This window comes from Cenococcum geophilum (genome assembly GCF_001692895.1).
Source record: "Cenococcum geophilum 1.58 unplaced genomic scaffold K441scaffold_3, whole genome shotgun sequence".
NCBI lineage: Eukaryota > Fungi > Ascomycota > Dothideomycetes > Gloniales > Gloniaceae > Cenococcum > Cenococcum geophilum.
The window spans coordinates 1,703,743-1,721,257 of NW_027137561.1; the positions used below are offsets into that span (position 1 = coordinate 1,703,743).

General features: G+C 33.7%; 1 protein-coding gene across 1 annotated transcript; it reads left to right on the forward strand.

The window, feature by feature from the left end:
* Positions 1–11,802: 11,802 nt before the first annotated feature.
* Positions 11,803–11,964, forward strand: K441DRAFT_535797 (uncharacterized protein; the record flags this gene model as incomplete). Its single annotated transcript, XM_067642389.1, has 1 exon — positions 11,803–11,964. A coding segment is annotated over one exon (162 nt), but the record flags the coding sequence as incomplete, so codon positions are not given.
* Positions 11,965–17,515: the final 5,551 nt, after the last annotated feature.

The window sequence follows — 17,515 nt, forward strand, 5'->3', positions numbered from 1 at the left end:
TACTCCCCTTTTATCCCTAAAGGTCTTTCTAAATCCCTAAAACCTCTTCTTATATTACTACTACTCATTTTTAAACAGCATATTCTTTAGATAGTATCCCTAGTAGTTCTTCTATAAATCTTATAGGCTTCCCCTTATAGGGTTCTAGGATCCCTATTATAATAGTAAAACATTTCCGTTTTTAATACCTGTGCTTAACCTTATAGTTTTAATTTATAGGGTCTTCCCTATTATCTTATCTATAGCATATCCAGAACCGTTATTAAAATTTTACCTTTAGTCCTTAGGAAGGTTTTAATTACTATATTATATCCTAGTTAAAGGTACTCCTTAGGTTCCTAACTATTATATACCTAGGAGTATCCTTCCTAATAGATTAAGAATTCGCGCTTCTTTTAGCGCCATCTTTAGTCCAGAATATCTTCTATATTCCATTTTAGTTCCCTATTAATTTCGTTAGGGGGTAATAGTTCTATACTATCTCTTCTCTAGTATAGCTTTAGTAAGGAAACATAAAATATAGAATATATTAAATATAATTTCGGCAATTCTAATTTATAGGCTTAATTTCCTTTAGTTTTCCTAACTATCTTAAAGGGTCCAAGCCACTGGTAATCTAGCTTCTTCTTAATACGTTTTATTTAGATATTTTTTATAAATAATAAGACTTCGTCTCCTATCTTAAATTCTTTTAGTATATATATTTTATTATAGTACCTTTTTTATACGGCCTAGGCGTTTAGTAAGTGCTTTTTAAGTTCTTTTTTATAAATTCTTATTTACTTAATTCTTTTAGACACTGCTAATGCCTCCCTTTTAGGAATAATGTCCTTAACGTTCTATAGGTTATTTGCTTTTACCCTAAACAATACTTTATAAGGGGTTATTTTTATACTACTATAGATACTTATGTTATATATATATTATATTAAAGCTAACCACAATATCTAATTATCCTGTTAATAATTAATATAGTAGCAGAGGTAGTGTTCTAATAACGCATTTAAACGCTCCGTTAGCCTATCTATTTATAGGTAAAAGTAGTGCTTATCCTTTACTATATTTTTAATAAAAGATAGAATAAAAACCAAAATACGCTATTAAATATGGTACCTCTATTAAATGTAATTCCCCTTAGCGTGCTAAATAAGAGCCACTGTTTTAAAAACAGGTCTGCTAGTTCTACTACTATAATTATTATTATAATAGCAAAGTACCCTAAAAACTTTATATATCTATTAACAATTACTAGAATAGTATTAGCAACCTTTTCCGTTCTTATTTTAGTAGGGGGTAAGCCTATTATAAAATCTATTATTAATTTTAATATAGGTCCCTATGGAATAGAAAGCACTAATAACTCGCTATATAGGCGATATTTAGATATCTATACCCTTTAGCACGTATTATATCTTAATATATAGTCCTTAACCTCTTTAAACATTCTATCCTAAAAGTATTTCCTTTAAACGGCCTTAAGGGTCCTATTAGCACCATAGTGACCCTTAAGAGGATTATTATAGAAGACCTTTAGAATTTTACCTTAAACTATTTAATCCTTTAGGATATATATAGCACCCTTAAAGCGCAATAAACCCTTTTAGTCTTACTACTATAGCTTTTTAGTAACTTTAGCCAAGTTGGTCTCTACTATATCTTTTTACCTCTCCCTAGAAATAAAGGCGTCCCTCTATTATACTTAAAGAAGAAGGTTTAAAAAGGTTTTATATAAATCGCTTACTTTTATTTCGCCTACTACTATTATAAATAAAAGATATAGCATAAGACGTTTCAAACTATTAGTGCTAGTAGATTCTCCTACCGTTATATAATATACTATACTACGAGTAGGTATTTTACCTATCCCCTTTAGATCTGGACACTTATAGCTAATATACTGTTAAGTTAAAGGTGCCGTAATACCCCTAGCATATCTTATAGAATTCTCGCTAATTCTAAGGTATATTAACTTTATAATATCTGCCTAGCCTATAACCTAGTCTATAACTATATTCTACGGCTTTATAATTATAGCGCTTTATAGCTATATTGCTAGGACCTCTACCCTATTACAAAATTCTATAATTCTAAGGAAAGAGTCTTTTTTTTTTAAGTAAAAAATAAGATGGAAACCACGCATTAGGAAATAGAGGTTCCTTTATAGGCAAGGCGCGCTCGCTTTTTTACCCTAGTTTGGCTAAGACCTAACCTTAACCTTAACTATAAAAGGCCTTCTTCCTCGCTGCTTTTGCCCTTATACTCTATCTCCTCTTTTCTTTCCCGCTACCGTGCTACCTTAGACTCTAGCTATTAGCCGTAAGGCATTTTCTATCCCCTTAGCGTCTATATAGGTGCTCTGCCCGCCTTCCCCAATCCCTATATATTTTATACTAACGATAACCTAGTGCTATAACTCCTAGCCCTTTTTATGGGATATATTTATACTCTTTTCTAGTATTAACGCGTGCTTTAGTTCTACCGTATTCCTCCTTTCTTCTTTCCTCTCTCCTCTTCTCCTGCCTACGTCCCCTATTAATTAGTGCACTGGAATAATATTTCCGTTTATCCTCTTCTTTACCTCCGCATCTAGTAGTGTCTTAAGCGTGACTATAGTGCGCGACTTAATCCCTGTTAAAATAGTTATAAATGGCTATAAAACTGTGCCGAGAACCGCCTAGCAATGGATTATACGGGTTATAGCTGCTGTAAGCTGCGGGACGCGTTAGGCAGTGTTATATTATAGCGTCACGATAAAGGCGAAGCTGGACGCCAAAGTGGGTCCTTAGCGAAACTATAGGCTGATACTAGTTACTTAGCTTAGTTAAAGCTGCGCCGCCAGAAACTAGAAGCCTTTATCCTCCTTAGCGCCTTTTTAACCTAAACCTAGACCTTACTTTTCCCTAATAATTAGAGGATTACATTGCGATCAGAGAAGCCGCTAAGCTGTAGTTTAAATTAGCCCCTTATTTAGCTAAGGAGGTACGGGTTATACGGAAATATCCCTTATATAGACTAAGACTTATAAGGCAGAATCTAAAGGTAAACGGCCTATCTAGTAGCACAGCCTGACCTCTAGTAGAGTTAGTGTTATAATCTTGCTCTTAGCTAATAAATACTAGAGGAAAATTCGCGTATTTAATCTCCTAACGGAGACGGACTTTATACGGTAGCTGCATTAGCTAAAAGGGCGCAGTGGGATGGATACAGACGTGATCGCCTAATCTACTCGCGCTACCTACCCCCTTATGTTGTTTGTGATATCCGGCTATAGGCAAGGGTAAAAGCGAGGCTTTTACGTATATTTAGGAGGCTAAGTAGTGGCTGTAAGCTCTATAAAGTATAACTAAGGAGGTTCCTCGGATCTAGGGGAGAGATTTAAGGATGCCCTTATTACTTAGAGTGTCTTTTAATGCTTATAGTAGAATTATAGTACGCCCTTTACCTATCTAATATTAGGAATTATAATCTTATAAAGGATCTAGCGCGGAGGGTCTAGCTCTTTAGTATAATTAGGTTAGAAAACGGACACGTTAGCGCTAGCCCTAACCTTAAGGAATAAGGGTAGAGGAGGTACTTTACTACCAACCTCCTTAATAAGGAGGCTTAGTGTAATACCCCTGTTAGAGGCAGAATATGCCAGCTTAGTTAGTTAGGTCTTAATCGCAGTTTCCTAATAGGCGTTAATCTTATAATAGAGATTAAGCCCATATAAACCTTTATATATTATAAACGGTAATTACTAACGGAGCGTAGATTATATGTTTTGATTTGCTATTAAGCTAGTAGGGTTATTTTAGTATAGATACTACGGATATAAGCTGGTAGCGAAGAGGGGATGGCGTGGACTTAAAAGCCTAGCGTAACCCGTCCTTTAGGGCTATTAAAAAGGTATAAGGCAATAACAACTTTAATAATAATGGCGGTAGTAACTGTGGTATCTTCTTAACCCCTTTATTTTTATTTAGAAATTTCACTTAATAAGATTAATTTCTACACTATATCTCCTGAAAAACTAAGGGCTTCTTAGTATTATGTAATTATAGCTTCTGAGGTAAATATAAGTAACACGCCTAAAAAGAGAAGGATAAAAAAGGGGAGAGTACCTTGCTTTCCTCTAATAGATAATTCTATAAAATATTTAGGCTGGTTACTTTTAGGCAAGTTATTCTATATTTTCTTTTTTAAATATTTTACCTAATAAGGCACCTATAGATCCTAAGGCTTTTAATAAGTATAAAGATATTTATAAGAATAAAAGTAACAGCTAAGACGCTAGAGGAAGCAATTAAGGTAATTTAGTAATTATCCCCTCCCTCTTTTTTTAACAACTATAAATATTTTTAACGGCTAGTAGTAAATCTAATATTTATTAAAGATAATATAGTCGCCCTAGACTTAAAACCTAAAGCTAAAGGTAATAAAGCTAGTAATACTAGTAATAAAGCTAATAAAGTTGGCGATTAACTAGCACCTTATGGATTGGGTATATACTTCCCCCCTATATAATAGCCTTACTTAATAATTATTAGGTAGCGGAAATAACCATAGCAATAAGGATAATAAGGATAAGGAGTTACCTTCTTTAGAGGAGCTGGAAGATCTCTTTGGCGTATCTACATATAACTATCTTAAACCTATAGCAAAATTTAATAAAATGGATAGCCTAGCTAAGGGAATTAATATTCTAACTATCTCCTAGGCTATATAGAAGTTAGAGACCTACGTAGTAACTAACTAAAACTCCTTAATAGCCAATAATATAGATGATATTAGTAAGTTATAAATATTAAAATATTATTACTATAACCTAATAACCATGATATAGATAATCCGCTTATTAGGGAAGAGGGTAATTATAAGAAAGGGAATATAGGAGGCGAATTATTCTTTATGCTAAGGAAGCGGAAGCTTAAGCGGGATAATATTACTAATTATAATTCTAATAACCCTACTAAAGAGAGTAGTGGGGGTGGTGAGGGCGGCGAGGGTAGTAATAGTCTACGTCCCTAGAAGTAATAAAGGCTACCTACTTATCGCGAAGACTTGTCTTCTAGCCCCTCTATCCCTCCTATCCTTAACCTTAACTCTTAATACCCATAAGTTAACTATTAAGCCGTATTTACTCTATATCCTACTAGCCCTTTACTTTATAAGCCTACCCTTTTTTACTATATTGAACCACTATATAACGAGGCTAGCAGTTATATTTATAATAAGGAGGATAGTAATAGTAATAGCGTTGCCAATAATTAGAGCGACGTTTTAAACCTAGAGCCTACTGTAAAGCGCCGTACCTAGGCTAAAAAAGATAAATTTAATAAAATAAACTTGGATAACAAATGGGAGATTAACAATATTCTAGGGGAAAGAATAATTAAGTTAGGGCGCGAATATAAGGTGGCTTAAAAGCCTACCTAGGTTTATAAAAGCGGGCTTTTAAATTCCAAAGATGCCCTTAAGTCTTACTAAAGACGCGTCCGGCATGCTAAGGTTAGATTACTATAGGTGTACTTTACGAAAATAAAGGGTAGAGCTACTGTGCGTAAGGGACGGCGGTGACACTTTAGGATATCCCCGTTCTTAGATAGTGGTGCTTTTTTTAGCTTAGAGGTTTATTTTTAGTTTAGTATTCTTATCCTTAGTGTATTTAGTAGGAGTATCTTATAATTGCTAGTTTAATAGATTTAAATTCTTTACACGCTCTATATAATATACGGCGGTAAAACTTTAATTACCGCCTGCGTAAGCCATATTCTCGCTTAGCTAGTTACGTTATACTACGTTTTTATATTTTAGTCTTAATGCCGCTCTAATTAAGAACACTTTAGCATCCTAGCTTATCTCCTCTAGCGGCTTATATAGATTGCTTTATATCCTACCTTTTGCTTATTTTATATCACTAGTGCGCTAAAGAATAACTGCTATAAGCCCTACTAAAAGACTAATAAAATATACCTTTTAGCCTAAGAGAATTCCAACTAATTTCTAACTAATTTCTACTTAAATCCCTCTTTTACTATCTAACTTAGAATCTTTTTAGAATAACCTCCTTCTCTCCTTAATAAACCTAATACTATGGCATTAATCTAGGCATCGTAACGAAATTAGTACTAACTATTATTAATTAATAGCGCTATAACTAAACTCTTTATAACTGCTAAGACAATTAAACTTTAGGAAGGCGTAAAGCCTTATAAGCGTAAATGTATTTAAGAAGCCTTTAATATACTTATAAAGCTAGTAAAGCCTCTTAGCTTAAAAATAGGCAAGAGGTAGGAGAGCTACTAGCATTTTTTAAGGAGGATTAACAATGACTATAGTCCTTAAATAGTAATAATTAGTGCTATTAGGCTTGGGTAATTAACTATTATAAGTATAAGAGAGTATAATAGACTCCGCCTCCCTTTAGAGATTAAGGAAAATAAAAAAGCCTTAGAATCCCTAATTCTTTAAATGTTAGCAGAGGAATATACTATAAAAGGTTAAAAAGTCCCGCTTTAATAATACCTAATAGCTAACTAAACTAGTCCTATTAAGTATATACGGTACTATAGAAAACTAAATAGCTATTACTATATAGGCGTCTTAATAGACCGCGGATACTCTACTACTATAGCTTATAAAATCGGATCGGTTAGCCGCGTTAAAGCTAAGCTCTCTAGATATACGCGAGTAACCTTATACTAAGTATTTAGAGGCCTCCAATCCTATACCTTTATTAGGCGTTACTAAATCTAAAGAAGGATATAAAAAACAACAGCTTTAGGGCGAGTAGTTAAGTATATAAAATATTCCTTATTAGGTAAATATTTGCTACTAACTAATATTTACCTTAGACTTATTTTCTGGGTAGGTCTTCTAGCTAATATTATAAGACGTTTAAGCTATTATTATGTCTAACTAAGTTTAGGGTAAAGTGTGGTTAACGGAACTATACCAAAACCACTTATTTCTATTTATAATAATAGCTATCTTAAAGGCAATATACAACTACTTTAGTAAATAACGTTACCGTCTTATATAAGGTATCTATATACAAATATAAAATTAGCCTATTTCTTTATAGTATATTTAATTTTAATAGCCCTAAGGGAACGGTAGTACTATCTAGCTTCCTACAGTAATATTTACTAATCTATTACTATTCTTACTATCTTTTATCCTAACCATGCTAATAAAAATATTTTTTTATTTATTATTTGATTTCTAATAGATATTAAGAGAGCCACCAATACTAGAGATATCGATAATAACGGCTATAGTGTTTTTGGGTAGGGAGGTCTAATATATAGTTTTAGTAAAGGGGCCAGACTTAATTTAGCACTTATTGTAATTTAGCTACTTAAAAATTAGTCTATAACACAATTATTCCCAGCTAAACTACAAAGAGAAACCTACCTCTGTCTTGCATATTTCTATAAGTTTATTATTAGTTAAAGACTTTAATGCCTTAATTATACGCACTATATCTTAGTTAGTAATGCGCTTTACGCTTCCTAGTTAGCCGAAAGTAATTAAGTACCCCTAGGGATATTATAGCGTAAGAGCTAGAGATATGGCCGAATATTCAAAATACAGGAGGTAAGGATATTTAAGGAGTTTGGATCTCGCGTAAGAATAAGAGCTCTATAGATATAAGTATATAAAATATTGTAAATTTTTTATAGCCCTAATATGCTCCGAATTTGCTAAATGGTATATAGCTGCGTCCGCGACTACGCCTAGATTTACTAGCCCTCGGTACTATTCTATAAAGGGATATATATATTATATTAGTAGAGAACCTGTAAAAATTATGGCAGTGCTGCCTAATAACTAGTAAGATTGCCTTACGCCCACCCGATTGCGGTATAGTAGGGCATTGGCTTATATATATATAATATAGAAAGTTGCCTGCCTAAACTAAGCATGGTTACTAAGCCACACTTTACGCACATAAGACTTTGCCTATTAGTTAGGCACTATTAGAAGGGAGAGTGCGATTTAAATATATATATATAAGTAAAAAAGAGGATTAACCGCTTTACTCTCCTTAAGAAGTAGTTTCTTAGATATAGTCGCTTGTAAAACTAGCTTTACCTCTAACCGCGCAGCTAAGATTTTAGCCTGCCTTACTTAGGAGTTACTTTACCTAACTAAGTTAAGTAAATGCTCTTACCCTTATATAATTACTCTATTAGTTATAGGGCTTACTATTAGCACTAATAGTTAGGGGCTAGTCTTAGTATATAGGCGTTCTGCCCACTAAAATAGAATACCTAAATTAGCAAGGGGTAGGTTTTAGTCGCTCTTTAAAGGAAGGTTTTCCGGCTATAAAAAATAAGCATTTAAAGTAATAATGTTATGGTATACCTGGCGATAATACCCCTTTAAATAAATTAAATAAAAGTTATATTGCATATTTAGCTATAATAGGGGGGATGATCTATTAAGCACCGCTATGCTATTACTAAGTTACATCTAGGAGCTTCTTAAGGCCTGCAGTATATCTAAATTCTATATCTTAATGTCTCCTATCTTTTCTATAATATTTTCTTAGTAAATATCTCTTAATGGGTCTTACCCTAATTAAGGTTAAGTAGCATCTCCTTTAAATATTAAACTTTCTCTGGATTATTATAAGCGTTATAGTAATTAATAAGGTTTTAGAAAGCCTTATCTTCTTTATCGTCCGTTATTAACCTATAGTCTTTAAAATAAGAGTAAATAATGTCGCGTTATCTCTTAAATTCCTTCTTTTAGTCGTCGCTGATTTTACTCTATTTTAGCGTTAGAAGTTAGATTAGCTGCAATATATAAAGCTATAAAAACTTATATATAAAGGCTGGTAATTGTTCTATATATTATATATAGAATATATTACTAGGGATACGATTTCATAAATATTAGAAACGCTAGGGGAGTGTTCTTAAAGCCGAGCGTATAACTGTTTTTGATTGACCGTATGCCGTATCCTTAACCTTAACTTAGACAAATTAAAAGACTAAAAATGTTAAAAAGTGAAGAGATTTATATAAAAGTATGCGTAGGTCTAAAATCGGAGGCTTTAAATAACCTAGAAAATAAGAATGGAACGCTAATTGCCTGTAAAAAAATCTATTAGTGGGCTATTATAGGTATAGAGGTGTTTAGATAGCTAAGCTAGTAAGTACTAGAGTGCTAGGGAGATAAATCAGCCGCTTATTTAATGCTTTTTTAGTAGGGATCCAGCTAGAGGTATAGAGAGGTAGTAATTACATTGCATATACACACGCACGATTATCTATTATGCTCCGCCTTACCTTTAGCGTTTGGGAACCATTAGAAATCATTAGGAAACCATTAGAAAACTACTAAAAAACTACTAAAATAATACTAAAATCAGATTAGAAGGCCATTAGCAGTTAAAGCAACTACTTTAACCCGTCTCCTTATAGTGGCGCTTTGCATTAATTATGCCTTCTATAATTAGATTAGGTAATATCTTTTTTTTAAGCTTACTCTAGTACTGGAGCTAAAATCCTATATGCAAGCCAGCAAGCACGTATACTATAGCTTTATTTACTATAACGGAGACAATATTAACATATATTAACTAAAGCCTACTAGGATTAATTAGGGAAGGTAGCCTATTACTAGAAGAGGGGTGTAGAAACACCTGTGGTATAGCTTATACTATATTAATAGGTATAAAAGAGGGCGGATCTTATGTAAAAATGATATTAATATCCGCTTAGCTTCTCACTCTAAACCTTATACTTAAGATTACTATTTTATTACTAAAGCTTTATAAAGCAATAATATTAAACTAGTTTAAGGTAATGAAGCTATATAAGGTGTCTCTAGACACCCCTCCTAGTCGCGGAAGTCCGTAAACGCCTCCTTTTAGCTTAGTTATACCGCCCTTAGACCTAGTTACTGTTCTTTACCTTACGGAGCTGCTTAAGGACGTATTAAAGGTAGTAAAAGTAATATCTAGCGGTATAAACACTCCTAAGGCTACTAAGCCTTAAGTTGTAGATAACTTCTAACCTAAAGAAGCGGGAGCCTAAGCTTTAAAGGTAGAGTATAAGATAGTTAATAAAATGTATATCCCTGCTAAACTGAAAGTGTAACCCTAGCTGATTTACTATATATAGCTAGAATAATACAACCTTAAAGTATAAAATAGTTGAATCCTCTATAATACCTTCTAAGGTGGACGTATATAACAAATATATATTTGTTATTCATATATATATTAGTAAGCACGAAAATAGCTACTAGATTTATATTACTAACGGTAAAATAATAGATAAGAAGACTAAACGCATAATATACCTTATTGACGTTAAGTCTAAAGCCCTACGGGATATACTTAGGTCCGTTTTATAAAGTGTGGATAGAACTTTCCTTAAGGAAGATAAACCTATAGTATAAAACCCTATCTATTAGGCCCTAGATTAGCTGCTAACTTAAGATTAGGTGGAGCGGAATATATTATATTACTTCTTTCCCAAGCTAGAAGCTTATAAGGGAGCCCCGGAAAATAGTACCTACCTCGACCTCTTAGTGAACTATATTAGGGATATATATGCCTTAATAAAACAGCGCCTTGTATCGCTATAAGATAGCAAAGAAATTACATTTAATCTGCTCTGGACTCTATTTAAGTTAAATGAATTAGTATATAGGAAATGCTATAGCACTAAGAAGCATAGATGCACAAGATTTAACTTAGGCGAGGTAAAAGAGGACAATAAAGAAGATAAATATTTCCGTATTTAAGGTTAGTATCTGGATTTTAATAGCAAAAAATTTGGTAAAGCTGTAATCGCAGCTGCTATTTAAAAGTTCCTAGGTTTAAAGCCAATATATAGCCTTATATATTTTCCCCTTAAATACCACCCTAACGTAAAGGAGGAGAAGCAAGAACTTGCTAATAGCGGTTATAAATTAATTTTATTAATAGGGACGCACCACCGATAGTATAAAGGTAAAGCCTTTTATATAGAGAAAGGAAAGCCCTCTAGATTGTCTATTAATAGTCGGATTATAGTCAACCTAGTACTTTTCTAAGAGAATAATCCAAACTATGCCAAACCTAGCATTAATAAGCAGCGAAAATACCAAACCAACAATATTTGGACGATTTGTTTTAGTAAACCAGCTAAGAAAAAACTTAATAAAGTTAAGAGTAATAGTAAGGAGCCTACCGAGTTAAAATATAAGGACTTGCTTATTTGCAGCCTAACTATATTAGGGTTTAGTCTTAATAATAAGCTTTAGTGTAAGTTCCTAGATTTACGAGCTAAGAAGACTATAAAGCTAATTTAATATCCCGTAGTAGAGTTTGCTGTTAATAATATTAGCGACATTAAGTGGAATGCTCTCTTCTTTTAGAACCTTGCCATCCTAAAGAACCAAAAGAAGCTTATTTGGGCTCTTATAGCTTTTTACGCAAATAGGGCTTAGTTTAATGATTTTGTACTAGGTAAAAGACGTAGCCTAATTATGCTACTATAGTACGAGCTCCGTTCTGCTTTATACTTAGAGAAAACTAATATAGAGCATTAGTAGTCTTTCTAGAGTTAGAAAGACCTTAACTATAAAAGGACTTTTAGAAGAGCTATAAAAGCCACTTTATACGGTATACCCTACTTATTTAAACTGCTACTATTTGCCTAACTCTTCTAGTTATCTAGTGGGGACCTAGCTACTAATATAAAGGAGGTTAAAATTTAGCTTTCTTGCGCTTTCCAGCTGGCTAGCTATTAGAATGCTATACTTTTATTAGATAAAGCTGACGTATTTATAAAGCAACGATTATTAGATTATATAGGCAATAACCTAACTTTAATTTTTCTACGGAAACTTAAATACTATAAAGGAATTATAATCCTCACTACTAATTATATAAAAGACTTTAACAACATAATGCGAAGTAGAATACGTATAGCTATAAAATACCCTCCCTTAGGCGCTAATACGAGACGGGGCCTTTAGGCCAGTTTCCTAGCAAAGGCAGTTACTAGTAGGGCAAGATTTAGTTATAAAGAGCTTAAGGAATTAGCATAATAGGAGCTTAACGGCTAATAGGTAGAAATACTAAAGTCCTAGCAGAGAATTTTTATACTAAATTATTTATATTTCGCAGATTAAAAATGCTATAGGAGTAGCCCTTGCCTTAGCGCACGAGGAAAAAAAATCGTTATCCTATTGGTATCTGGAAATAGTTCTATAACTAGGTAATAAGTTTAACTATAATTACAAGAGTCTAGGCCAAGTTAGCAATTTAGACGCTTACTATTAAGTATTTCCCACTTTTTAAGACTTCTAGGCGGCTGCAATTTTAGATATAGATATAGTTAGGTAGTTATATATTAAATCCTTAGTTATAGGCTTAGGTTCTAACAAATACAACTAGATAACTTAAAGTACCTATTACCGTCCTAAAACCTTAATTGCGGGTAGCTAGTGCGTAAATAGCTTCCATTTCTATACGGGATATAAGCCTATATACTTCCTTACTCCTATAATAACAAGGCCTATATAGTAGGCTATAATATAGGCGGATTTAGGGATGGGGGGACAGGGGCCATAGGGTATTGGTTCCCGTAGGGGAGTAAAAGACATAGGTGTTAGTTCCCATAAGGAACTAAAAGCTATAAAGGGACGAAGAAAGTGGGTATTAATCCCTACAGAGAACCGCGAGCTATAAGAGATTAGTTTCCTTAGGGGATTAGAAGAAATCGCTATTAGTTCCTATAGGGAAGTAAAAGCCGTATGGGAGTAGGAGCTATAGGGTATAGTTCTTATAGGGCAGTAAAAGATACGGTTACTATATATAGGAACGGAATTTATAGGGGATTTATTCTATAGTAGATTTAAGAATAGGAGAATAAAAGCTATAGGGCATTAATTTCCATAGGGGAGAGGAAAACATAGCTGTTAGCTTCTGCAGGGGAGTAAAAGCCGTATAGAAATGCAAGCCATAGGGGATTAGTTCCTATAGGGCGGTAGAATATATAGGTATTAGCACCCGTAAGGGATTCGTTAGCGTAGGGGATTTATTAGCGTAGGGGATTCGTTAGAGTAGGGGCCTAAATCCCATAGGGGATTTATTAGCGTAGGGGATTTATTAAAGTAGGGGACTAAATCTTATAGGGGATTTATTAGAGTAGGGGACTAGTTCCTATAGGGCGGCGAAACACGTAGGCATTAGCTCCTGTAGGGGATTTTTTCAAGTAGGGGATTAGTTAGAGTAGGGGATTGGTTAGAGTAATAGCCTTTACTTAGGCGGTATAAGGCGGCTTCTAATAGGCTAGAGAGTAGATTGCGTGTTTTATAGAAATTTAAAGCCTATATAGGATAGTGGAGTATAGGGACCTAATAATCTGGTGGAAGATTAGGTTATCTACTTTCCTAGGTTTATTTAGCCTACCCTACGCTATTTTACATGCGTTTTAACTAAGGCTACTACCTAGCCTTAGCCGCCCAAATCTTTGTAAACCTTTAACTCGTGTGGTAAAAGAGCATAGGGTAATAAAATGTTATTTTATCTACTCTGCTAACACCTTTAGATCCTTTTATACTTGCTAAAGAATCTCTTTTATCTAGGAATAAAGCGCCCTATCTTCCTTCTCCCACTTTCTATTTATTGGGAAAACTACCTTCCGCAGCCTATTAACCTACGGCTTTAGCGGTTAGTAGTAGGGTGTAAATACCTTAGCTATATAGTTAAGAAAATGGCCTTCTCTACCTACTAGCCCCAATTTTAACTTAGCTAGCTTTATAGTATTCTTATAGTTCTAATACTTAAACTTAGTTAGACCGATATCTTTACCTAACCTATTATAATATACGTATATCCAGAAAAGCACCTAAAAGAACGATTCTAGATTATGCCTAAAGGAGTGTTTCTTGCCTAGAAGTACTCCTATAGCCATAAACGCTTTTATACTAGTTTTACCCTATATTCCTAAAGGTCCTTTTTATTTTTCTTTAATCGCGAGATTAAAGTTAATTAAGAATGCCGGCTAAGAAGGATTGTTATCTTCCTCGTTTATTATAAGGTTGCCTATTAAAATATTATATTAGATAATACTAGCCTACGTATATAAAGACTCGTATCCTTTAATACCACCCTCTAGTATAGTAAGTATTGTAGCCCAAGAGCTTGCCTTATAAAGAGGCTTTTTATAGTTACTAGTAATAACGCGTTAGTATACGCGATTTTATATAATAGGGCGCTTAGTTAGAGAGGTTAAATATAGATACTTACCAGGCGGTAATAGGGCGCTATAGCTGGAAGACCTCTTTCTGCTAAAACTTTAACCTTTTCTTATACTTCCTTACACTCTAGCTAGTCTTAGAGGTATTATTAAACCTTCTAGCTTATAGTTTGTCGCTTTTATAATATCTAGCCCCTTATAAATATTAAAGATATTATTATCTTATCTACTTACGTAAATAGTTTTATAGTAATAGTACCTAGCTATATTAACCACTCCCTTCTCCAATATCTTATACAGCAGTTTACCTTCTTTCTCGCGCTCTAGGTACTGCTATAAGTCTTTAATAATAAGGGGTATCTTAGGTGTCCCCTTACGGTATACTTTCTAGTAAGTAGTTGCTTAACTAGCGATATAGCGTGCCCGCTTTATAAGTTTGTTAAGAATAAGACGCTTAGTCTAGTCATTGCGTACAATTTCAATATACCGTTTACCGTCGTCTAATATTAGAATAGTAGGGTTAAACCCAAGCTGCTCCTTATTTATCTAGAGAAATCCTAATATTGCTAAGGTAAATTATAGTCCGTCTTTATTAATATTAAATAGTGATAATATAATGCCTCCTACCTAGTTATACTTCTATAACCGCATAATAGATCTATAAAGGGTAAAGCCTAGGATAAAGCAACGACTGTCCTAAGTGGCGAATACTTCCCTTATATATTTCCCTAAATTAAACCATGCTTTTAAGGCTATATTAGTATTTAGATTACTCTTTAGCTCTCTTAGTATAAGTATATACAACTAATAGTATTAGGAGCTTTTGCCGGCTATTAGATTATCTATAAAGCTAATATCTAGCTTTTAGTCGGCCGTAGATCCTTATAAGGGCTACTAAGTATACTTTACTAGTCTTTGTTATACCTTTAGAACAAACCTATACTCCTTTATAAAGTCTAGAAATAATATAATTAGCTTATTAAACCACTTTAGGACTCTATATTCTTTTACACCTTTAGGCCAGTTACGCCAGCCACCCTCAACGTATAGTAGATTGTCCCCTTCCTTACATTTCTTAAAAATAGCGGCGCTTGCTTCTTTAAGACCTTCTACTTCCCTAAAGAATACTTTATATAAGCCAGGAATCCCCATATAAAGAGGGCTTAGCTCCTCCTTTAGAACATCATTTATATATTTTCTATATTCAGACAAGTTAGCGAAGCTGCTTATATTATGTTGATATAGGGTTTAAATATGGAATAGCAGCGGTCAGGGAGGAGGCGTGGACTCTATTACAGTAGCGATAGTATTACCCCAAACGTCCTTATCTAATTCATAATTAAGAACTGTTTTTAGAAGAGGGGTAAACCGTTTAATATTAAAGTTATCAGAATCAACTAAAGGGAGGAGTCGGAGAAGGTCACTACAAAGAGTACCGCGGCTAGCGCTAGACGGGAGTAGTTAAGCAGTGGGAAGGTTTTATAATGCTAGGACAAGGTTAATAACAAGATTCTTAAGCCCTATATATATTAGACAGGACCTATAGTAGACTAATAATTACCTTTATCGCCTCTCTAGTATAACAAGTCCAAAGAGCTAGAGATGCCTAGATTCTAATAAGTTAAGTTAAATAAATTACGAAAGTCATTCAGTCCTTCCCTAATAGGTTTCATTTTAATTATCTCTAATCTAAAGAGATTCGCCATTGCGGGCGAACGCGCTAACGTGGTAGGTAGGTAGGTAGGCAAAAAGGAGAGATTAAAGAGGCTCGGATATAACGGATAGTATAATAGTAAAGAAGTGAATAAGTTCGGGGAGGTCAAGGATACGTCAGTGGCGTCTTATAATAAGAAAATAATAAGAAAGAAAAGTATAAGGAAGGAAGTAAGGTGTAAGTAGAACGTAGGGAGATTAAAGATTAGCCATAGAAAAGTTAAGCCGATCTAACGTGGCTTAGACTAAGGCTAAGCAGGGCTTAGTAAACCAAAATACAACATTTTCCGGTCTATAACTAATTACACTTATCTGTTTTAGTTTATTCCGCAACGCATAAAGCTCTAATACAACAGGGCTCTTATACAGCGAGGCTAAAGAGCACTAGGTAAGGCGTGGGTAGAGAGCGGGTTAATTATAGAGTTAATCCTACAAGCGCCCACGAACAATTACGTGGCTAGTCCTAAAACGAGCTAAACTCAATATACCAATTACAGATACGGTTAACCCCTTTTTACAGCAGTTAATTAACCTAGTTCCCGAAATCAGGATCCAGTTCTTAAAACCAGATCCGGTTTTTAGGATCGCGCCCTTTTTATAGCAGTTAATTAGCTTATCTCCTAAAACCCAAATTAGGATCTTTTAGTTTAGCACTAGTTAACTAGCCTATTTCCCGAAAATAGAATTAGGATATAGTCTCTAGAATTAGAATATAGTCTTTAGAATTAGATATAGTTCTTAAAATAAGATCCCGTTTTTAGCAACTTAAGTCAATATTAAAGGATATATCTTATATTTATTCTTAACATTCCTACCTTATTAATATAAAATTCAAAGTTACCCTATACCCTAGTTACCTTATAAAACGCCAGAGAGCTACTAGGCCATTAATTATCTAGTACTATAGTTATATATTAAAAGTAAGGGTTACTACTAAGGTCAAAGCGAGCTATAAATAAGAATTTTCAAAGTAAAAGGAGACCTTTTTATAAAAGGCTAATAGATTAAAGTAAGACTATAACGTAGATTGCTATATCCTAATACGGCGTAACAGTCGATTTTATACCTATATATTTATAGATTAACCTTTATAGCCTCTAAATCTACAAGACCTAGTAGGCCCTCTTCCCTTTATAGCTATAGAACTACTAACTGCTTTTAAAGGAAAAGTTCTATCCTGCACTAGTTAAGAAGATATTAGCATATTTTAACTATATTAAAGAGGGTAGACTGACGGAGGCTAATTCTAAGATATCCGGATCGGAAAGTGACAAGTCTCTTCTTTATGGAGGACCAAACTTATCTTAAATACTAGACAGCAGCTTATAATTAGATAAACATCTAGTAGTGAGGTAAGACTAAACGAGTTACGGGCTAGCTAATATATCGCTGCCAAGTATATAAAGGTAGAGAACTTAACTTTAGTCTAATATGTAAAAACTTAATCCTTTATTACACGTAAACAATAACGAGATATTCTTAACATAGAAGCAACTAGATAGAAACAAAATACCAAGCTAAGGAAATCCTAATTAACGCCTTAATTCTCAATAAATGCTAAAATAGATAAACGTAATTGCGAAAATGTTTCCTTATAAGAAATTTCTTAT